General features: G+C 39.5%; 1 protein-coding gene across 1 annotated transcript in view; it reads left to right on the top strand.

Moving 5' to 3' along the window:
- Window positions 1-23864, top strand: part of msnb (moesin b) — a 31747-nt gene extending 7883 nt beyond the window's left edge. Inside the window, exons 3-12 of the mRNA XM_067382542.1 lie at window positions 6621-6895; window positions 10604-10687; window positions 10794-10940; window positions 11035-11131; window positions 11286-11449; window positions 17163-17293; window positions 17615-17775; window positions 21556-21648; window positions 21760-21990; window positions 23700-23864. Coding sequence (XP_067238643.1) covers window positions 6621-6895; window positions 10604-10687; window positions 10794-10940; window positions 11035-11131; window positions 11286-11449; window positions 17163-17293; window positions 17615-17775; window positions 21556-21648; window positions 21760-21990; window positions 23700-23864 — 1548 coding nt within the window. The remainder of the gene's footprint in view (window positions 1-6620; window positions 6896-10603; window positions 10688-10793; window positions 10941-11034; window positions 11132-11285; window positions 11450-17162; window positions 17294-17614; window positions 17776-21555; window positions 21649-21759; window positions 21991-23699) is intronic.
- Window positions 23865-24491: the final 627 nt, after the last annotated feature.

Raw genomic sequence — 24491 nt, forward strand, 5'->3', positions numbered from 1 at the left:
CATTTGCACCTACATTACGTTACAGTTCTTAGGCTCATCACTGGTTTTATTTAGTTGTCCAGTTATCAAAATCTGTGGCACAGTTGTCTGATTGCAGTACGGAGTGGATGCATTTACATTGTGGTTCAGAGTATGGTGTTTCATTCCTAAATGAATCCTTTGAGTGAAAGATTCAATAACTTATTATCAATGTTTTAAACAAAACAGTTGAATGGATGACTTAATGACTCATTCATTAGCACAATGACTTGCCACCTCCTACTGGTGGTCATAATCTAACTTCCCTTTTGAAAGGGAACTTCAACTCTGCACTGAAATTGCGCTATGGGGAACGTCACTCGTGACAGGTGTTCGAAATGCCAAGAATCACACAACTCCAATCCTATTGGCCGGCGACAGCCTATGATGTCGAACGGCGTGAACCATGACGTATAAAGGGAGCGCCTGAGGAAGCAGCCAACATCTTCTTATCTTTTCGGGACTGCTTTGTTTGTGCCTGTCTCACCACTCCGGTAAGATTATTTCTATCATGTCTGAAAAACGTTTCAGGAAGTATGCTGATCCTTGTCCTAGGTATACCCATGAAGACGCTTTATTCTCGTCTGGCCCTCTTCTCGAGGGAAGAGGCGTCAACACCGTTGCCCGGTGGTTCTGAGGCAGAGCAGCAGCTGAAATCATAGGGCTCTCAGGTGGAGCTTGCCGAGGAGTTTGAGAAGGGCGTGTCAATCTCTCAAGCCGAGGCGACTGACGAGGACGCACTCCTGGATGACGATGACGTCCTGTCTCTGACGTCATCAGATCCAGGAGCGAGTGCTCTGCTGGCTGATAGCAAGTTCAAGGAGGTGAGGGTGCATTCGGCTGCATTCAGATCCTGTATCCCGATCAGATCTGGATCTGGGCCCAGACAGCCGGGAGGTCCCGGGCCGTCTCGAGTTGAGGCTCAGAGACAGGCCCAGAGAGCTAGCGTCGCCGCTCGTGCGCCTCCTCCGCCCCGGAGTAAGCCGCTGAAGAAGAAGATCTGAGGGAGGTGATTGAGCATAGGCGTCAGCAGCGCAGATGATCAATCACTTCTCACGGGGATGTAACATCTCACCCCGCTTGCTTTCTTCTTCCATCTCCCAGCAGTATTGAAAGAACATGCTGTGTGTTTCGAGCTTTTGCAGTCAGGCCCATGGCTAGGGCCTATGATGAATATTTTTCTGACGGCCTGCCGTCTGGCTTGACAGTGTTTGGTTGTACTCCCCGGTTGAATAAGAAAATGTGTTTCACTGAGTGCATCACTTGTTGGATTGCACACTCAGGTTAAATGTAGAGGTTCTTATTCTGGTTAGAATAGTGTTATCTCTGTTTCCTCCCTGTTGATCATGAACCACAACAGCTGTCTTGCATTGCTGATAGATTGTTGGCTCTTTGTGGTAGCCTCTCTCTTATCACAGCTTATTTTCAGGACGCTGTTGGTGACGATCATGAGTTTGCTCATGTTTTTTCATCACTGCCTCAGGCGTTTGCTCACGCTGTCTGGGGTGACAGGCCTGTTTGGCCTTCCTCAGACTGTGATAGCATGTTTTTATATGTACTGAGGTACATTGCCTGTTGGAATGTGTAGGCTTAAGCTCAGGCTTGGTAGTCACTTCCCCATTTAATGTGTAAGTTTAGTTCTGCCCCCTTGAGCTTGGGCCCTGTTATGGCCACGGGCTGACGCCACATGGTGCTAAAGTAGTAGGCCTGGCCAGGTCTCCTTTGTAGCCTCTGTGTCGATCCAGCTGGGTTAGTCCTGTTTTAGACTCTTTTCATGGTTCGTTATGTTCTTGACTTGCGCCGCTTTCGGCCACGCCCACCTCTGTACGAATAGGCCCCATGTTAGGCCTTTCGTTGAGTTCTGGTGTGTTGTGTGTACTTCTTTTACCCAAGAGTTTTTTAAGTACCTTGCCTGCGGGCTTGCCCTAGTCACGAACATCACCATGAATGGGTCTTGGGTAATGCCACTAGCTGACGCCGTGTGTACTAGCTGACGCCGTGCTGTTTTTGTGGTCACCCACAGCTACCTAATTACTGGGTTGGTCATGTTTTTCAGCATATTTGTCAGCTCTTTGGCCTGGTTGTTGGGTTCGTGTTGTATATCAGTTCATTTGTTAGAACTCATAGCCATGTTGTAGGCCCCTTTTTTAGTCGGTCTCCTTGGTCATGTGCCTACAGTACGGTCTGTCTGTTAGGTGAGCTTTGTACTTCCCTCCGGGTTGCTTGTGTAATTGTGCCTAGCTCCCTAAGCCGGTCTTGGTAGAACTTCTATGAAGTCTCCTGTTCAGACTGGCCCCCAGGCTGGTTTGTGCTCCCCTGTACCTGGGTTCTCTAGCGCACAGCCTCCCCAGCGCTTTTCAGAAGCTGAGTAGATCCTAGGATGAGTGGTCTTACTCCCCTCAATACGAGGGTTTATAGCGCTCAGCTGAGTTCCGCTCTCCAGGATCTCTGCGTGTGGGTTTGAGTTGCTTACTGCCCCTTGCAGTCGCTCTTTCCTGCTCTCCTCTTGGAGTTCGTGCATTGGAGATTCTGTTATCAGACAAGGTTGGCCCTCGCTATGTTTGTCTTTGCTAAATTGGTACGGCCTCCTTGGTGGCGTCAGGGATAAATTTTTTCCCCCTAGTGACTGGCCGGGATTCCTATGGTTTCCTGGCCGCATTCCCTTTAAGTGACCACTTCCTTTGAGTTGTTGGTTTCAGATAGCTTAGCAGCCTTGGCAGGCTTTTTAAGAAAGGCCGCTTTTAGGCTCGGCTTAGGCAGTTGGCCGTAGGGAATGCTGTCACTGACAGACTTGGAGAGTTGCTCTCGGTTTTTCCCTGGAACTGCCGGACGTTTGTCCAGACCTCTTGGGCATGCACTCTCCTTCAGCATGGAGGCGTGGGTATATCGTTCCCCATAGCGCAATTTCAGCGCAGAGTTGAAGTTCCCTTTCGAAAGGGAACGTCTCAGGTTACGCATGTAACCATGGTTCCCTGAGAACAGGGAACGAGACTCTGCGCTTTCCTGCCATGCTTCAGGGTGCCTGCGGAACAGTCCCTCAAAGACAAGAAGGTGTTGGCTGCTTCATCAGGCGCTCCCTTTATACGGTTCGCGCCGTTCAGCGTCATAGGCTGTCGCCGGCCAATAGGATTGGAGTTGTGTGATTCTTGGCATTTCGAACACCTGTCACGAGTGACGTTCCCCATAGCGCAATTTCAGCGCAGAGTCTCACTCCCTGTTCTCAGGGAACCATGGTTACATGCGTAACCTGAGACGTTTTGTTTTATTTTGTAATTTATTCATATTTCTATATTCAACATATGAAGATTAATCTCAAAACATTATGCGTTTGTAATTGCTGAGCAAATTGCTGAGCAGCATTAAACTGTGTACAGTTAATACATCCAAAAGCCACTTTAGATGCAACTTCTGTGCCACTTCTGTTGATAGTGATTTCATTTGAAGAATTGAATGTACCCTTCCCTGGGTACATTATTATTATTATATTATTATTATTATTATTATTAGTGTTTACTTTTTTCAATATGTGTTATTTCAAATAAAAAATAAATAATTAAATAAATTGAGAATCTCTGAAATCTCAGTGAATCAATTTACCTCTGTTTTTGAGCAATTGCTGCCTTTTAATTAATGAATACATCAACCACATCATTAGACATTTAATTCAGCAATGACAACAGCAATAATTCATAATAGAACATTGCTCAATAAGTGCTCTCTCTTATTTTGAAAGGCATTTGAACTGATGACTGAATAGAAGTAAGAAACTTCAGTGCTTCTGTTTTCTTTTCCCAAGTGTTATTACTGTGTTTGAATTTGTTTCCATGGTTCCTGATTATGTTCACCTGTTTCTAGTTTACTTCCTTGTTATCCTACGTATATATTGACCTGCATTTGAGTAGTTCTTTGTCTGTCATTGTCTATGCATATTGAAATGCTATCTGTTACATTTGATTATTATCATTTTCTTCATTTTCACAGATCCTCTTCTTTTTTTGGTTTAAACAAATTAATATGATTACTGCCTTTTGATCATCTGCTTCCTTGCTAAGACATTACAGCTTCACTACAACATAAAAGCTCCTGTCCAGTGGTTCACACAGTTTTGCCACACAGATAGCTGGACCAAAATAAAACAAGCAATGAGCCTAAAAAGTAGGCTAAAGGTATAATGTGGGAGCAGATGTGAAGGACATTAATGTTTCTGAAATAAATAGCTAATATATCTCTGGTACATGTAGGTTGCCAAATCTATACCTACAGAGAAGAAAACCCTGTCTGGGGCTTGCCCCAGTACATTTTGGCCACATTTACACTGCAGGTCTTGATGGCCAATTCAATTTTTTTGACTATATCTTTGACAACCCACTTACATATTTTTTTAAAAGTGAGCGGTATCCAATATCTGCATTTACACTACACTTGGCGAAACTAACAAAAAATAGCATTATGAAATCAAGAAATCAATTTCAAGAGTATATTGAGTTAACTTTTTGACATGGACTTCATAGAAACATTTTAATGCAATAGTTTCATTCTTGTAATAGTAATTATATAGTACAAGTTCTTAATGACAGTGATTATGTACACAGATCTGCTGGATGCGTGACAGGTGGTAGAACTTTTGTTGAGCATGTCAGAGGTTCTGGGTTTGAATCCGCCCTCGTATAGTTTTTTTTTGCTCATTGAAACCAAATGTGTTCATTGGTGATTGTATATAAAGGGCAGGGACATGTTTGTGTGCATTTTATTTTGGGGTTTCACTGGAACGAATTGGGAGTCTTCACAACGGGGCTGAAGCGTGCGTCTGTGCACGAGTCGCCATCACTGACAACAGCGGCAACGAGCAATTTCAAAAGCAACACATTTCAGTGCCAGATCACCTTTTATATAACACAAATAAATGAAATGAGTGTCTGCTAGTCAACTAGATGTTTCATTTGTTATAGATTTGTTATGGATATATAGATTTGTTATAGATATATCTGTACCACAAAATGTTTCAAAAAAGTTTTCAATGACGTATGATTTGCATTAACAGGAATAATGTCCTCTTACATGGCAGGCGCAAATGCACGTATCCGATTCATATCAGATTTATCCATGCGCTTTTTTCCTGCTTACACATTCATGGGTCATATTCGATCTGTGCCACATGGGAGAAAAAAATCGGAATTGGGTCACTTGAACCATGCAGCGTAAATGCGGCCTTTGTGTTAATGCATTCCTTAATCCTGTTTGGTTGGTTACAGAAAAATTATATATAGTTATTTTGTTGCATGGAACTGAGAAAGAACTGATGATGGCACAATGACATAAGCTGAGCTGAGGGAAATATAGGCCACTGCAGTTCAGCATGTGGATTTCCTCCAGGTTCAATATAGGTGAATTATCGTAACAAATTTGCCCATAGTTGTGAGTGAGGGTGTGAATGTGCATATGTCTATTTGTATTAGACTTGTGATGGAGGCTTCTCTCTCACTCATCTCGGCTATGGGGGCCACTCTTCTCTCACTTGTATCAACCACAGAGGCCGCTCCTTGCTTCCTCATATCGGCCACAGAGGCTGCTCCTTGCTCCCTCTTTTCAGCCTGGAAGGCCATCACAGTCACAGAGGCTGAGACTTTCTCTTTTGTCAAGACCCATAGTATCCCTATTCCCCCTTCTCTAGTTGCATCTGCTCTACCATGGTCCCCTTCCGCTCCTCCTTGGTAGTCCCCAGCTCCCTCTGCTGCTTTGGTCCCCTACTCCACCTTGGCCTTTCAACACCCTGGTCACAACCCATGTCCATCATGCCCTGTGGCCTTCCCCTGGGGACTTTGGCGTGTCAGTTGTCACGTTTAGGATGGGGTTCTGATTGCACACACCTGTCATCAATTTCCTACATATCCTGGACTGAATTTATGACTGAATGCTCCTTCATCCTCTCCATCATCTTCTCCAATGTGTTTGCTCCATTCTGTCTGGTTGCCTTGTGTGCTCATTTTATCTGCCAAACAAAGAACTGTTATTGTCCAGTTAAGTGTTTTCATTGTTTCTTCCATATCCAACCTACTTACCTGCCTATCCTGTCAATACTACAAACCTTTCAATAAACCACACTGTCTCTGCCTCTGAGTCTCATGACAGAGTGTTCACTGCTTTGAGAAAAGCTGCACTTGGCGATGCAACTAAATAACTGCTACCTCTGACCTGTTAACACTTAGATCATGTTTTTTTTTTTTTTTTTTTTTTTTTATAATTTATTGATTGCAAACATTGTTTCTGTTATAAAATTGTGGTCAAACAAGTTATATTGTACCATTTATATACTACATCTTTTTGCAGCACAAATTAGAAAAGAAATCTGACTGGCTGGTAAATTATCTGTTATTAATCTGTATTTTACTAATGATCAGCTATGTTTGAAAATTCTGTAAATATGTAATTGTATTTATATTTCTTTGAATATGGAAAATTTGGACTTGAACAGTCAGATTCATTGTGTGTGTGCAGATTTGGCCAATAAAACTCTTGATACTGATTTGCATGATAGCATATTCTTTTAATGATAGCATTAAAAGAATATGCATCTAACAAATACATTTGTGTTTATTTGTTAGGTGACTGCTCAAGATGTCAGAAAAGAAAATCCACTGCTGATTAAATTTCGAGCAAAGTTCTACCCTGAGGACGTGGCTGAAGAGCTGATTCAGGAAGCTACACAACGCCTGTTCTTCCTCCAGGTGAAAGAGGGCATCTTGAATGATGATATCTACTGTCCACCTGAGACGGCTGTTCTACTGGCCTCATATGCTGTGCAGATGAAATACAGTGACTACAGTAAAGAATATCACATACCTGGATATTTGTGCAGAGACAAATTGCTGCCACAAAGGTGTTTTTCTATTCTTTTAAGAGCTTAAATGGATAGTTCACCCAAAAATTATCCCATGATTTACTCACCCTCAAGTCATCTTAGGTGTATTTAACCTTCCTTCTTTCAGAGGAACACAATCAGAGTTATATTATAAAATATCCTGGCTCTTCCGAGCTTTATAATGGTAGTGAATGGCACTGCTGATTTTAAAATTCAAAAAAGTGCTTCCATCTACATGGATATCCACATGGCTCTAGGGGGTTAATAAAGGCCTTCTGAAGCGAAGCAATTGGTTTTCGCAAGAAAATATCCATATTTAAATCTTTATAAACTAAAATTACTAGCTTCCGGCAGATGGCCTAAACAAATTGACTTACGCCAAAAGAATAATCTGTAACCTGATGAGTGACACATTGATGAACACAGAAGCACAGAAGATAAAGTCAACTTGCGAAGGCTGTCTGCCGGAAATTAGTTACTTTAGTTTAGAAAGTTTTAAAGATGGGTATTTTTCTAACAAAAACCCATCACTTTATGTCAGAAGGCCTTTATTAACCCCTGGAGTCTTTTATGGATTACTTTTATGATGGGTGCTCTTTATTGGACTTCAAAATCAGGAGTGCCATTTTTCTATCATTATAAATCTTGAAAGAGCAAGAATATTTATGTTGGCTTGAGAAAGCTTATTAGGGGCCAAGCACCGAAGGTGCTTAGGCACCTATTGTTATTGTTGGCGTTCCGTACGCTTATTATTATTCTTCCGCTTCTTCTTCCGCTCTTGAAGTCTATGGCAGCCCATAGAACCGCTTGCGGGAAAGTTGTGAAATTTGGCACACAGTTAGAGGACAGTCTGACCTTTGTCCATAGCAAATTTGGAGTCTCTAACTCAATCCCTCTAGCGCCATCAGCTGTCCAAAGTTGCACTTATGTTTATGTTAATAACTTTTGAACCATAAGGGCTAGAAACAAAATTCTTTTTTCCTCTGATTCCTTGGGTCAAGACGAATCGATTGCACCATATGACGTCATTTTCCGTCATGAAAATTTTTCCGCCATTTTGAATTTTCTGAAAAACGTACTTTTTCGAACTCCTCCTAGGCCGTTACTCCAATTTTCACGAAAATTGAACCAGATCATCTTCAGACCATGCCGACAAAATGTTATGGAATTCAAGTTGATTTCTCAAACCGTTTTCGAAAAACACGCAAACGAATTGTACGTAGTGCTTGCGAAAATAGACATAAGGCTGTATCTCCGCAACGCTTTATCGTATTCAGACCAAACTTGGTAACTGTCATCACAAGCATGACCTGAGGCAACATGCAGCGTTTCGGCGCAGCGCCACCTAGTGGTGCGGAGATATGAAAAATGGCTATTTTTACTTATAACTTCTGATGGGTTTGGCCAAAAATCATGAATTTGGTCTCGTTGGATTCGGGGAATCATGCCGAGTCGAATGATATCCAATTTTCCCATATTGGACATTTTGGCCGTCGGCCATTTTAAATTTGGTGCTAAAATGCTGTATTTTACGAACGCATTAGTGTATCGTTATGAAACTCGGTATGGGTCATCAGCACAATGCCCTGAAGGAGCATACCAAGTTTAGGACCAGCGCCACCTTGTGGTCAAAAGTTATAACAAAATTTACAAAAATGCTAATAACTTTTGACTATATTAACCGATTGTAATGAAACTGTTTTCAGTAGATTCCTTGGGTCATGCTGAGAACATAGATATCAAACTTTCCATAGTCAGCTGAACTTCCTGTCCGCCATATTGTTTTTCTTTAAAAAACTACTTTTTCGAACTCCTCCTAGACCGTTGCTCCGATTTTCACCAAAATCGAACCGTATCATCTTCAGACCATGCTGACAAAAAGTTATGGATTTCAAGTCGATAAGTCAAACCGTTTTCGTATACCAGAGCAACGAATTTGAGGCATGATGCAAAAATGACTCTTGAAGCTGTATCTCTGCAATGCTTTATCATATTCAGACCAAACTTGGTATGTGTCATCACAAGCATGACCTGAGGCATCATACAATGTTTCAGCACAGCGCCACCTACTGGAGTGGAGATATGAAAAATGGCTGTTTTTGCTTATAACTTCTGATGGGTTTGACCAAAATTCATAAATTTGGTATGGTTCATCAGGACAATGCCCTGAAGGAGCCTGAGAAGTTTCGGACCAGCACCACCTTGTGGTCAAAAGTTATAACAAAATTGACAAAAATGCTAATAACTTTTGATAATATCTACCGATTGTAATGAAACTGGTCTCAATAGATTCCTTGGGTCATGCTGAGAACATAGATATCAAATTTGCCATATTCAGCTGAACTTCCTGTCCGCCATATTGTTTTCTTTAAAAACCTACTTTTTCAAACTCCTCCTAGACCTTTGCTCCGATTTTCACCAAAATTGAACCGTATCATCTTCAGACCATGCCGACAAAAAGTTATGGATTTCAAGTTGATAAGTCAAACCGTTTTCGTATACCGGAGCAAAGAATTTGAGAGATGATGCAAAAATTACTCTTGAAGCTGTATCTCTACAATGCTTTGACATATTCAGACCAAACTTGGTACGTGTCATCACAAGCATGACCTGAGGCATCATACAGTGTTTCGGCGCAGCGCCACCTACTGGAGTGGAGATATGAAAAATGGCTATTTTTGCTTATAACTTCTGATGGGTTTGACCAAAATTCATTAATTTGGTATGGGTCATCAGGACAATGCCCTGAAGCAGCCTGAGAAGTTTCGGACCAGCGCCACCTCGTGCTCAAAAGTTATAACAAACTTGACAAAAATGCTAATAACTTTTTTTTCTAATTGCTCACTGCTGCTGTTGGTCTGATGCTCACGGCCATGTTGGCTGGCTTCTTGTGCCGTTTTTGTGCTTGGCCCCGTAATTGCTGCTTGCAGCTATATTTATTATTATTATTATTATTATTATTATTATTATTATTATTATTGTTGTTATTATTATTATTATTATTATTATTATTATTATAAGCAGGAAAGTTGAACAGTTTTTTTTGTTGTTGTTGTTGTTTTTTTTTTTTTGGAAAATTTGTTAAAAACCACAGTGGAGCTATATACTATTAGATAGCTTAGATATTTGCACCACTACAATGACACTAATAATTCTTAATTTCTGATAGAAATGCAAAATCAAGCAGTAGTTATTAATAGAATAACGAGACACAAACCTTTACATTCAATCGCGTTTGGTCACATTTATTTTTGATCTCAGTGCATACACATACAATCTTTAAGTCCAAATGTGCGCAGATTTGTAGAAATACCTCAGATTTGTAGAAATACCCCCCCCCCGAACACCCTAGCAACCATGTAGCAACATCTTTGAATCCACACGGAACGCCATAGCAAACAGCATGACCTTAAATTTAAAACTACTTCAAACTGAAAACCTTCAAATTTCAAACTTTTAAAATTACTTCAGTCTTTCTGGCTAGGCTTTCTCAAGCCTAGTTTGTCTACAAACTTTTTATTCTAGTTTTTAATATAACTCTGATTGTGTTTGTCTGAAAGAAGATCATATACACCTATGATGGCATGAGGGTGAGTAATGGGATATCATTTTCATTTTTGGGTGAACTATAGACCAATTCTGTTCTATTTTTTTAACACTAAAATCACTTTATAGTACATTATTATGTTTTGAAAGTTGCTGCTTTATACTTATACCTGCCTCTAGAGTTCTAGAACAACATAAACTGACTAAAGAGCAGTGGGAAGAACGAATTCAGGTGTGGCATCAGCAACACAAAGGCATGATCAGGTAGAATCCATATGCCCTATTTATAAAATTAAAAATAACTTCACAACTATGTCCTGAACCTAAAACTAGTTGTTTGAGTATGGTCAATGCAGCTTTATCTCTACAGAGAGGATGCAATGATAGTATACTTGAAGATTGCCCAGGATCTGGAGATGTATGGAGTGAACTATTTCAGCATCAAAAACAAAAAAGGATCAGAGTTGTGGTTGGGTGTTGATGCTTTGGGACTCAACATATATGAACGTTCAGACAAGTATGCTATCTATATTATATATTTTTTTAAACTCTTGTTAAAACTCTATGTGATTTGTTGACTGTGTTATGTCAATATTCCTGTTTTTCAACAGGCTGACCCCTAAGATTGGATTTCCTTGGAGTGAGATACGGAATATTTCTTTCAATGACAAGAAATTTGTCATTAAGCCCATAGACAAAAAGTCACCGGTAACTTAAAATAATAAGCTTAACCCTAAGTTTATTTCTCAATAATTTATTTATTCTTTCATTCACTCCTTTTTGGAGATGGATTTTAGTTATCTTAGACCTGTTGTATTACAGTTGTATTACTCCTGTCTGAAATGTTATGATATTTCCACAGGACTTTGTGTTCTATGCACCTCGTCTGCGCATTAATAAGCGTATCCTGGCTCTGTGCATGGGAAACCATGATCTTTACATGAGACGGCGCAAACCAGACACCATTGAGGTGCAGCAGATGAAAGCACAGGCCAGAGAGGAGAAGAACAAGAGACAACAAGAGAGGTGAGAACATTTATAACAAACATATCTGACAGCACAGACAGAACATATACAATGCTATTTTTATACCAAAGGCACAGTCACTTTATTTAGTGATGAAAAGAAATAATGTCTTTCATGCAAATTTACTAATTCTGTGTTTGTTATGAAAGGAAATCACTACCAGAGTAGTTCTGTTCCAATTCCTAGTGAGCTGTGTAGTTACAATATACAAATTCTAAACACCCCTTTTATTTATTTATTTGTTTTTTGTCAAGTAAAAAAAAAAAGAAAAAAAAAAGTGAATTAAAGATAAATAACATCAGAAGTTTTGCATGTTTAATATAAAAATTACATAATACCAGTTAATACCAAAGTGACATATTTGAAAGTGAAAGAAAGTGAAAGTGGCATGTGAAGGCCAAGTATGGTAACCGATACTTAAAATTTGTTCTCTGCATTTTACCCATCCATGTTACATTAGGAGTAAACTGAGTAAACAAAGTGTGTGCAGCCATTTTGCTGTGGCGCCTGGGGAGCGATTGGGGGTTAGGTGCCTTGCTCAAGGGAACCTTACAAGTCCGACTTTCTAAACATTATGCCATGACTGCCCCTATTTTATTTCAGAGTAAAATCAATCAATCAATCAATCAATCAATGAATAAATGAATAACTGTAATAACTGTAATAACTATAGATAACAGTATTCCAAGTTACAGTGCATGTTAGTATTTTCTCCAATACCCACATTTCCACACATTCCTTTTCCCTTTAATTGTAATTATCCAGTGAGATTTTTGTATGCACGGGAGTCTGACAACAGCCAGCACGTTCCGCACGGAGATCTGATCCCACCATCTTCAAGTGATTCTATGAAGAAAAAGAAAAGAAAAAAAAAATGAGCCAGAATAAATCCATAAGAACTGTGGCAATGTCTCCAAGATGCTTGAAGAAACAAGACTTTTCAAGCGCCTTATTACAACCTATATTTACATTTTAAAGTCATGCGCCCTCTAGCTGGTGAAAAAAAGAATGAAATGATGTATGACCATTGTTACCAATCAAAATACGTGTTCATTTAAATGCAATGTGTGGACTTTTTACATGGTCCCTTACCCGTCATTTGTCCTATTTCTATTTAGCAAAACTCATTTTTTATTAACGGCTACACCTAGCCCAACCCTAAACCTACCCTTGGTGATTTATAGTACATATACACTTTATGAGTACGTGCGTTCCCTGGGATCAAACCCACGATTGCATGATAACATGATTGCGTGTTGTATAATGAAATGCTATATCAACTGAGCTATGCAAAACCCAAGATATGATGCAGATAAAAGGATACAACACATTAAAATGAATAAAATTCTAAACAAATGATCTATTTATGGCACTATTTTTTAAAGCATACTCACTTTACAGCATTTTTAGACAAGTGCCTAAAACTTTTCACAGTACTCTTTGCAGGTAGGTTTCTTCATGTGTCTTGGAGATGTCACAGTTCTTCTGGATTTAGTCTGTCTCAGTTTCTTTCAATTTTTTTTTTTTATGTAATCACAGACAGACTCAATGGTGAGATCAGACCTTGTGTGTAGCATACTGGCTGTTGTCAGACTCCTTGTGCATACAAAAATCAATGGCAAAAGGAATGTTTGGAAAAGTAAACTGATATTTCCTACTGACACTACAGCAAAAGATATTAATAACTGGCTTAAAGGGTTAGTTCACCCAAAAATGAAAATTACCCCATGATTTACTCACCCTGAAGCCATCCTAGGTGTATATGACTTTCTTCTTTCAGACAAATACAGTCAGAATTATATTAAATAATGTCCAGGCTCTTCCAAACTTTATAATGGCAGTAAATAGAGGATGAGATTTTGAAGCCCAAAAAAGTGCAACCATCCATCATAAAAGATATCCACGTGGCTTCAGGGTGTTAATAAATGCCTTCTGAAGCAAAACAATGTGTCTGTGTGAGAAAAATATCCATATTTAAAACATTAAAAACTAAAATAACTACCTTCTGTCAGACGGCCATAAACATTGATTTATGGCAAAAGAGTGAACTCTGAGCCAACGCATGATGTAATGACAAGCGTGGAGGCACAGAGGCACAGAGGAGAGAGCAAAAAAAAAAACCAGTCATGAATTAGAAGTCTAAAACGAGATTTTTTTAAAGAGAAATGTAGGAGGATTTAGATATAAGAGAAGAGGAGCTTGAGTTTGTTGCCCTGCCCTATTTATTTGAACAGCGAGAGGCGTCAAAGCTTACGCCACTCCTACATCGCGTCAGGGGTTACTCTTTTGCCGCAATTCGACATGCGTATGCCCGTCTGCCGGAAGCTAGTTTTAGCTAGTTTAGCTATATTTTTCTTACACAAATGCATCGCTTTGCTTTAGAAGGCCTTTAATAACCCCCTGGAGCAGTGTGGATATCTTTTATGTAGCTCAGTTCATGTAGCTTAGTCTACAGCAAAGTGGGGTAAGTATGAGATCACCATAGTAGCATAAGGTCTGACCTTGAACACAATCAATCTATATGAAATCAAGTTCTACTATTTTGAATGTTAGGAGTTGAAAGGCAGGCATGATCGCTAAAAGCTTCTCCCTAAGAAATGACAGTAGACGCAAACAGTCATTAGGGCCCGAGCACCGATGGTGTGAGGACTCTATTGGAATTGCTCAACCAATTATTCTTCTTCTCCAAAATGAATCGCATTTTTGAGGGCCTAAACATTCTCAAAAACTCATGAAACTTTGCATGTGAAATTTACATGTGATATGGGTTTCAGAATTAGGTGTGGCAAAATGGCTCGACAGCACCACCTACAAAATTTCAATTAAGCGCCCTTCGTGCTATGTTTCACGTACAGTTATGAAATTCGGTAGACAGATGTAACAGCCCAATACCTACAAAAAAGCCCCTGGGTGCAAAGTTTGTAAACTCAACAGGAAGTGAGATATTTTGAATTTTCTCTACAAAATTTTGGCAGTTTTTGCCATTTCCACATGTTGTACTTTAACGAACTCCTCCTAGAGCTTTAATCAGATCAACATCATATTTGGTCAGTCTAATCTAAAGGCCTTTGAGACGTTAAATTGCGAAGATCTAGAGTTTTCACTGAAGGGCGTGTCCGTGGCGGCCTGGCAAAGTTCGATGTTTTGCCATGAAAAAGGAAGTTGTTGTAACTCGGGCATACAATGTCTGATCTGCCCCAAACTTCACATGTTTTATTAGAGTCCTGACCTGAAGACATCTATATGACAATATTCAGTTACAGTCATAGCGCCACCTGGGGGCAACAGGAAATTACTTGTTTTACACTGTGATTAACTCCTCATAGAAATTAAACCAGATCAACATCATATATGGCCAGTCTAATCTTAAGGCCTTTGAGATGTTAAATCGCAAAGATCTTGAGTTTTCGTTGAAGGGCATGTCCGTGGTGGCCTGACAAATTCTGATGTTTCGCCATGAATGATGAAGCTGTTGTAACTCAAGCATACAATATCCGATCTGCTCCAAACTTCACATGTGTAATAGGAGTCCTGGCCTAAATACATCTATATGACAATATTCAGTTAGCCATAACGCCACCTGCTGGCAACAGGAAATGGCATGCTTTACACTGTAATTCACTACCAGATTCACGTTTCATTATGCCACGAAGTACCAAACATGCTAGAAACACGTTAAATTATGGAACACTTGGCTGAGTGCTAATGTATGCAAATAACGCCACGAAAGAAACAGGAAGTTGTTGTAACTCAGGTATACAATGTCCGATCTGTTTCAAACTTCACATGTTCGATGATAATCCTTGCCTGAAGACATCAACATGGCAATATTCAGTGACAGTCAAAGCGCCACCTGTTGGCCACAGGAAGTGTGGCATTTCGAAATGACTGGCATAATTCTCCTGTATTCACTCGCTTACGTGCATGTCGCCCACTGTTCACTGTTTTCCTAAGGCCAATGGGTGGCGGTGAGCCCGGGTGCGAGGGCCCTTTCATCGCTGCTTGCAGCTTTAATTTTTGACTGTTTTTTTTTTTTTTTTTTTCATGGGTCAATGTGAATAAAATCTAGATTTAAGTTCAAAGAGACAAGATAGTCTATGCATGACCTGACATTTTATTCTTATCCAAAATGAGGAAATGTGAACATTATGGAGTGCTAAACATTCTCATGTAATGTAAGTTTCATTCATACTTGAAGCCGGAGGGTGCTCTCATGCAGAAAGTCAGAAATGAGAAACTCATAGAAGCAATAACTTATGACGTTCCAGGAAATCCCTTATATGTACAAAGGCATCCAGCTATCACTGTAGCTGAAACAGTTTGACGTGAAGACAATAAACACACATGATTTATGTGTGTTTTTCAAGCCATCTCGATATACACTGCTCAAAAAATAAATAAATAAATAAAGGAACACCTTTTAATCAGAGAATAACATCAAGTCATTTAAACTCCTGGGATATTGATCTGATCAGTTAAGTAGCAGAGATGATGTTTTATTAACAAAATTTGTGAGGAGCAAGTTCAGATAATTAACCTAATTAGCACAGGTGGAGAGCATTCAGTTAATCAACTCAACCAATGTCAAAAGGTATAAATTCAGCAGACTGACTTCCGTTCATCTGAGAGTTTATCAGCATCCCTCCTCCTCCCTCCTCCCTTATTGTTCAATCTACTCTTACCACACCGGGGGGAGTACTCTGGGATCGGGACAAAATTCAGAGCTCGGAGCCCTCTCCCCGGACAGCACGCCAAATACGCATAACTTTAATCTATTTAATTATATGGATATGTGAACATGTGAAGTGGTGTTAATCAGTTTCAGCTGCTTTGGTGTTAATGAAATTAACAACAGGTGCACTAGATGGGATGCGATCCCAAAAACAGGAATGGTTTTACAGGTGAATGCCACTGACATTTTTTTCTCCTACTCATCTTTTCTGACTGTTTTTCACTAGTTTTGCATTTGGGTAAAATCAGTGACACTACTGGTAGCATGAGGAAATACATGGACCCTACAGAGGTTGCACAGGCAGCCCAACTCCTCCAGGATGGCACATCAATACGTGCCATTGCCTGAAGGTTTGCTGTGTCTCCCAGCCCAGTCTCAAGAGCATGGAAGAGATTCCAGGAGACAGTTACTCTAGGAGAGCTGGACAGGGCTGTAGACGGTTCTTAAATTATAAGGTACCCATCCAGAAAGGGATGCCCGGTTAGAGATTGCATGAAGTCTTAATTTCTGTGAATAACCAGGGGTACTGTAACACAGGAAAGTTTTCAAGGGCCTGGATCAGAGAGGGGGCCCAAATTTCTTGGGTGGCACCACTGAGCACGATTGTTCCCCTGGCCCCCGCAGTGTTGGTCTAGTTTCACAGTCAACTTGACTCAACACACTCAAGCGCTGTTCGCTAGTGCTCAGGAGGATGCAAAACATCTGGTGGAGTGTGCTCCAAGGGGGTAGGGCTTGGTATGCCAAATAATTGGCTTCCACAATTCAGTGGGCGATCCTCTTTTTGGAGACAGCCTTCCCCTTCTGTTGTCCCCTGAAACAAGAGCTGCTCAGAGATTCTAAATCTTTCAGTGCAGTCCAAATAGATGCACATGCCACACAATGAACACAGTATGCATAGATAACAAGGCAGCTCACTAGATTCTGGTACCGAGCGTAACATTCTTATGGAGGTGACAATGTTTTTATGCATTTTAATTTTAGAGCACTTCTGGAAAATGAGAAAAAAAGAAGAGAAAATGCAGAGAAAGAAACTGAGAAGATTGCAAGAGAGACGATGGAGCTCGTGGAAAGACTTCGACAAATTGAAGAGCAGACCAAAAAAGCTCAAGAGGGTTGGAACTACAAATGTCTACCTAGAGCTACAAATGTCACATTATTAGTTTATGTGTTTAAAGGTGAAGCTTGTAATGTCCTTGGCATTAGTGCCATCAGATAGATTTGGTAAAAACTGTTTTTAAATAGGTTTTCTAAATACTACACCTGTTTGCCATTAGTCACACAGTCCCACCACACACTAAAGGCACCCACACACTACAAAGGGAACAAACTGTTAAATCTATATGCTCAAACAATCAGAGACACCTTAAATATGTCTATAATTTTTTTTACATTTCAGGAAAGTTTATTTCTATGACATTTTTGTTCTTGTTCAGAGCTGGAAGAGCAGACCAAGCGAGCATTGGAGCTGGAACGGGAAAGGAAATTTGCTCAGGAAGAGGCTGAACGACTGGAGAAAGACCGCAGGATTGCAGAAGAGGTGAAATCTACATTACTGCAGCAATCTGAGAACCAGATGAAGAACCAAGAAAATCTGGTATGAAGAAAAAAGTACTCAAAAAATCTTCTAAAGATACATTAAGATCTTAAAGAGTTAGTTTTATATATAAAGTAAATAAATAAATATATATATATATATATATATATATATATATATGGATTATTTTATTCTTCAGAAACACAAAGATATTTTGAAGAACCATGGTTTGGAATAGGCATGACAAATACCTTATTCCAGAGGTCTTGAACCCTGCTCCTGGGGACCCACTGCCCTGCAGAGTTTAGCTCCAACCCTAATCAAACACACCTGAACCAGCTGATCAAGCTCTTCTGGATTGCATGAAATCACAGGAAGGTGTGCTGAAGCAGGTTGGAAATAAATTTTGCAGGACAGTGGGTCCCCAGGAGCAGGGTTGAAGACCTCTGCCTCATTTGAAAAGGCACAGATAATGGCTTCGAAATGAACAAATTCTGCCGAATAACTGACAAAAAAACACTCGTTGTGTTTGCTGGATAACAGGTGAGCCAGGGGATAGCACGATATTATATATAAACATCAAAACCACTACGCAATGAGTATGTGTGAAGTGAATGAGTGTAAACTCTGTGAATGAAATGAGCACAAATCAAATAGCCACGTTGCCGTCTCCACGTCTCTCAGAGAAATCAAAGCTTGGCAAGAATCAACCAAATTACTACATTATACACATTTTCTACTATTTGACATTGTCATTATTCCCCTGTGTTCCTTGTTCTAGGAATTTTATTTTGATATTATTTTGTCTTACCTTGTCTGTTTTTCTTTTCCTGTGTTTAGCTCCTGTTGTACTTTGTTTCCATAGCTACCATTGTTTATTACCGTGACAGATAATCACCTTCACCTGTTGATTGTTAGCCTGTGTGTTAACCTGTGTATGTATTCCTCCATGTTTCAGTCTGTGTTTGTCGCTCGTTGTCTTTACATGTCTTGTGGTAAATCTGTTGCATTTCCCTCTTTTGGATTAATGTCCTATTCCCTGCCTGTATTTGTTTCATGCTTTGAGTATCAGCCTCTGCTTTCTTATTTGAATGATCTTTTTGTGTTTATTTAATAAACAGCTTCACATAGATCTGTGCCAGGTATGTCTATTTAAATTATTTAAACATTGTACAATATGATATACCAATGAATGCACAGAACAAAGTACACCACAATTGCAAATGGAATACATGATATTTCACTGTCTCACTCTCAGAAATACAAGCATTTATGTGTTCTTTATAATTTAAGATTTGCATTTGTATGCATAGTAATTGTAGTTGTTTCAGCAGTTTTCAACAACTGAATATTTTCTTTTAACTTCCATGTTCTCAGCTATATAGAATCTGATTCCTCTTGTTTGAGGTTGTAGATGATTGCTCTGACAATTAGAAGATATTTAAATAAATTCTATAATTATAATAAAAAATAATTATTTTATAGTTATACAAATTATACAAGCCATTTTTCTTAAATGATAATTATGAAGGGATATACATTTAAACTGTCTTTTCATATAATTTAATGAGCTTTCTGTAAAAGTCCCGCCCTCTTTTGGTTTTATCCGAATACATATACAGATACAAATCATTTTGAGATTTTTACAGATACAGATACAAATATTGGCTCTGCTGCACACCCTTAGTTTGGAATGACATGAGTATGGATAAATTACGACAAAATGAAAACTCTGTTATTATTTTCTTGCCCTCATGTCATTCTAAACACATGAATATCTTTCTTCTGCAGAACACAAAAGGTAAAATGATAAATTATGATGTTTGTACACAGTGCTCTTTTCTATACAGTGTGGATGCTGGATGCTGTCAAGCATCATAAAATTAGTCTGTATGGCTTGCATGATTTAAAGTTAAAAAATCAAAAAACAAACAAAAAAAAACATATTTTTTCTCATTCTGTACATTGCTACAGCAGCTCTTTTCACCCACTGCTTGAAACATTCTGTATTAGTTTGTGTCTCTTTAAAGCCCACCTTTCCAAAACATCCAGTCTGCTGTGTTCAGCACACTCTGTGGCAGGTGCAAAGTGAGGCTACATGAAGGCTCCATAGCTACAGCTGAGGGTGCCAGATTGAGCGCTCACTCAGCAATTGACTCAGCAAAGCCACCGGAGAAAAGTCATATAGCCTCACTTTCAGCTACTCATGGGTCATCTTCCTCCAACAAGAACAAGTGTCCTCCTTCAACGTGAAGAGGTCCACTTCCACTCACCTGAAGACACTTCAGATTATCTGAACTGTCTGGGGGTGAAGTCTTAGGATGTGCTGTGCCCACAGGAGCAGGAGTTTTTCCAGTCTGTTCAAAGGGTGCAATCTCGGGCCTCCTTGGTGGTTTATGTATGTGTCCACCATCATGGTGTGTCCACCACACAGCAGGACTTGGTGGTCTCTTAGGTCAAGCAGAAAGGTCTTGAGTACCAGGTGCACCATCATCATCATCGGATAGTTTATGTGCTAGCACAGCTTCGGATCTGACCAGGTGCCAAACACTGGCCTGTCATTGCAGATCGCGCCCTATCTCGTGTTGGAGGCATCTGTTGTGATCACTTTCCTTTTGAAAGCCAGCCCAAAATCCACTCCCAATCGGTGCAATTGCAGTACCTTTCAGGGTGAAAGGAATTTAATACAGCCGTGGGTCAGCCTGAGGTTCAAGCGTCCCGATCGGCAAGTATGGTGCAGGATGTGGGCTTTCAACCAGAAATGAAGCAGCCACATATGAAGCAGGCCTAGCGGAATGACTGTGGAGGCTGCTGCCATCAGGTGCAACATGCTTTAAAATGCCTTGAAGGTACAAAGGCACCAAAGGCTTTCAGGTCCACTCATAAAAACCAATACCCTGGGTGAATCTGCATCAGGGTTTCCACACTCCCAAATCGGGGGGTTCTGCAAGCAAACTGGAGAGAAACCTTGTTTGATCATGTTAAGGACCCAGTCTGACACCTCCTTCATGGCCTCTGCTTCATTCCTGACTTGTCAGGAAGACCGCTTGGGGTGCTGCCCAGGGTCCAAAATTACCTGGGGGTGAGAGCCCTGATGCTTTAGGAAGGGGTAGCGCATAACTCTCCAGGAGCGATGCTGAACTTGCTTGCTGGACTTGCTGGACTGGCTTTGCTTTGGGCTTGGCCTGAGCAAGTGCTGACGTCAGCTCACTTTTTTGAGGCAAGACTCAATCTGTCTCAACGAGCACTGCCACAGCATGGGCACTGCCCAGGCAAGCAATGCACTCAGAGTGCTCGCTGAGGGGTGCCCAGCAAGTGCCACATTTGATAACAAACGCCGTTGAAATTTGCTATTTTTAAATGTGAGATCACTTACCACCTAGCCAAAGAGGAGCATCTCAGCCGAGTACATTTCTTTAGCGTTGCCAAGCCCATAGTGAAATCACAACTGTTCTTTGAAGGCACATCAAAGCAGCCAGTAGGCAGACATTATGCAAATGTGTATCATGGTGACAGCTAAATCATGGACACAATGCCTACAAATGAGGCGTTTCAGGTGTGTTTTCTGATGTTGTTTTTTTTTTTTTTTTTTTATTAACTATGGCATGGACTTTGTACTTTGTGACTTTGCAGATTGTTTACATGCACAAACATCTATACTACATACTAAAACAAATGTAAGATTTAAAAAGCATAATGGGAACTCTTTAATATCTTATACAGTGTCACTGCGCAAATCATTTATTTTCCAGATTTTTGATTTTTTTTACTGTTGATTTTCATTGTATGGAAAAGAATTTTCGACAATAGAAATAAGTTTGCTTCATTACATCTTTAAAGGCAACAGAGTTGGCCGAGCTGACATCCAAAATCTCTCTTCTGGAAGATGCCAAAAGGAAGAAAGAGGACGAAGCCAGGAAATGGCAGAGAAGGGTGAGAGTCTAAATGTACTTTCGTATCTGTTCCACACAGTTAGTCTCAGACAAACACATTAACAGTCTCATAATAGTTCACTGAGATTTCTCTGTATGAGTATCTTGGCAGGCGATTATGGTTGAGGTAGACCTGGAGAGGACAAAAGAGGAGTTGAAGAGTAAGCTAATTGGGGTCCACATCCAGGCTATGTCCCAGACGGAGAATGACCATGATGAGAATGATGAGAGCAGTGCTGAGGCCAGCGCTGAGCTCACATCCACTGGAACATATCAAGACCGTAGTGAAGAGCAACGTTTAACAGAAACTGAGAAGAATGAACGTCTGCAGAAGCGCCTACAGGTGAATATAAGAGACAGCCATCATGTTTATAAAAAAGAGATGTCATAACCATGGCCTAGTGCAGAGGTTCTAAACTGTCCCATGAGCTCCTCCTAACCTCCAAGACCTAAAATGGGTGCGTCAGACCAAAGAGACATTCAAAATGTGCACTGTTGGGAAGGCTCCAGGAAGAGGGTTGAGAACCACTGTCCTAGTTGCTATAGCAAGGTTTTTCAAAGTCAAAGACATTGGGCATCCCTTCTAACACAGCATACACAAAGGCATACATTAAATTCAGCACTAATGTGCCTTGAATTCAGTACTCACAGACGGCTTTCTGTGGCGCACTTCCATTTCTCTTTCGTGGTTTATTGTGCTTTTAGTAACTCATCATCAGGAACCTCCTGCTCTTTCCTCTCATTCATCCATGTTTCTTTACTGCTCATGCTCAAATATTTTCATAAAAAAAACATCCATGTTAAAAATGGAGTCTTTTCAAAGACGAGGGAATTTAGAAAGCTGTGATGATTTATTAAAAATGAACTAATAAAAAAGCTACTCTGCACAGTTCCTCAGCAGTCTACAACCAATATGATCAAGGCCTGGACTCTTTCTAACCTTAACGTGACCAAAACGGTTACAAACAAAAGCTATATTAATTTGATATTTGATGAGTGTCTAAAATAACTGAATTCCCACAATAATCAGTTAATTCAGATGTAAAATCATCAGTGTCAAATTGTGTATAAAATGAATTAAAATCATCTGGTAATTCATGACTAAGTTTACCTCCTAAATTAATACTGTTGGTCCTCTGTTGAGTTTCAATTGTAGACTTCACTCCGTCCCAAGGTAGATGAAAATTTCCCATTTGTAAACATAGTTTCTACCTTTTCCTTGTACCACAATTTCAGTAATTTTACTTAAATTCTCGCTATTTTATGAACATCTCTATACTGAATACTATTTCCTTGTTTAAAATAAATATTCCTTAAATTAATTGTATTTTTAACATGTGAATGTGTGGTTCAGAATAAACTGATGATATCAATAAATTTTAAGGCAAACAACAAAGTACTGCATTCATTAAAAAAAGTCCATGGCTTCTGCATAAATTGTATAGTAACGTGGAATAGATGTTTAAGTAATGGCTATAATTTGGAATAACTATGGGTAAAAAATTAAAATAATAATAAAATAATAATAAAAAAAAACATGAAAAAAATAAACACTTCACACTTACCTGCACAAAATGCAAATCCCCAGTTACATATTACATGAGCGGTTATATTACCCTTTCTGTCATTTAACTAAATTAAAAAAAACTTTGTGTCATTCAAAATGCTTTCTATCTGGGATTACTAGTGAAGAAAACAAGAGAACAAGTTTTAAATGGCTCTCTCCGGAAATAGAAATGAGAAGTGAGAATCCAAGTGTAATCTAGTGAAATAATTTGATAAATCATTGAATATTGTTGATTATGGTTATTGATAACTAGCAGAATAGGAGATCAATGTCTACTGTTTTCTTCACATTGCGAAAGCAGAATAATAATAATAAAAAAAAAAAACAATATATATTAATTTCTAGCTGAATCAGAATAACGAAAATTCATTAAACAAGATACAAATAGAAATTCTGAAGAACAAATAATGATGATAGTCCAGCAAAAATTATACTCTGCAGCTTTAATGCTTATGCTAACCAATTTGTTCCTAATGTCTTTGTAGGCTCTGAGCTCGGAGCTGGCAGATGCCCGTGATGAAAGCAAGAAGACTCCAAATGATCTGATCCATGCTGAGAATGTGAGGTTGGGGAGGGACAAATACAAAACCTTACGGCAAATACGACAAGGAAACACCAAGCAGCGCATTGATGAATTTGAGTCCATGTGAATTCCCAGTTGCAAAGATTGTCTGTCTGTATGGTATGTGTGTATGGTGTGTATGGTCATCTGTTACATACCATTTTCAGCTGCAGTGTTTGTGTCCAGATCAGTGCCAGGTATACTGAAGTGAAGTGATCTTAGTCTTTTGAGGTGAATTAAAAAGTTTAACATGAAGTTAAAACAATGATAAATGTTGTAAACCTCTTGATTGTTTGAATTAATCAAATTAGACTGTATTGAGTTTCACATGATAATTAAATAAAATTCAACAAACAAAACCATTATGTACCCATACCCCTGATATACAGTCTCCAGTGTGCTCCTATAGCAGCTTATAAGACAAATTGACAAGTTTCAACCACATCATCCTAGTGTTCTGGTCAGGACATTTCCTTAAAGGTTGATATTCTGTTGATATTCAAACTAGGTCTGAGTTTGGTTTGCTGTTATAATTATATATAATTATTATAATTATATAACTATATAATTCTTTTCATGCTGCAATCATCAAACATGCACACACTCTAAAGTCTGTATCAAACCCTTAGTTTACAGAGGGGTGCTTGCACACTGGGCATGTTAGTTTACAGCTTTAAACAGGGTAGAGTTGTTTGGTTTCATAAAACCAAAACAA

Source organism: Chanodichthys erythropterus, chromosome 1 (assembly GCF_024489055.1).
Source record: "Chanodichthys erythropterus isolate Z2021 chromosome 1, ASM2448905v1, whole genome shotgun sequence".
Classification (NCBI taxonomy): Eukaryota; Metazoa; Chordata; class Actinopteri; order Cypriniformes; family Xenocyprididae; genus Chanodichthys; species Chanodichthys erythropterus.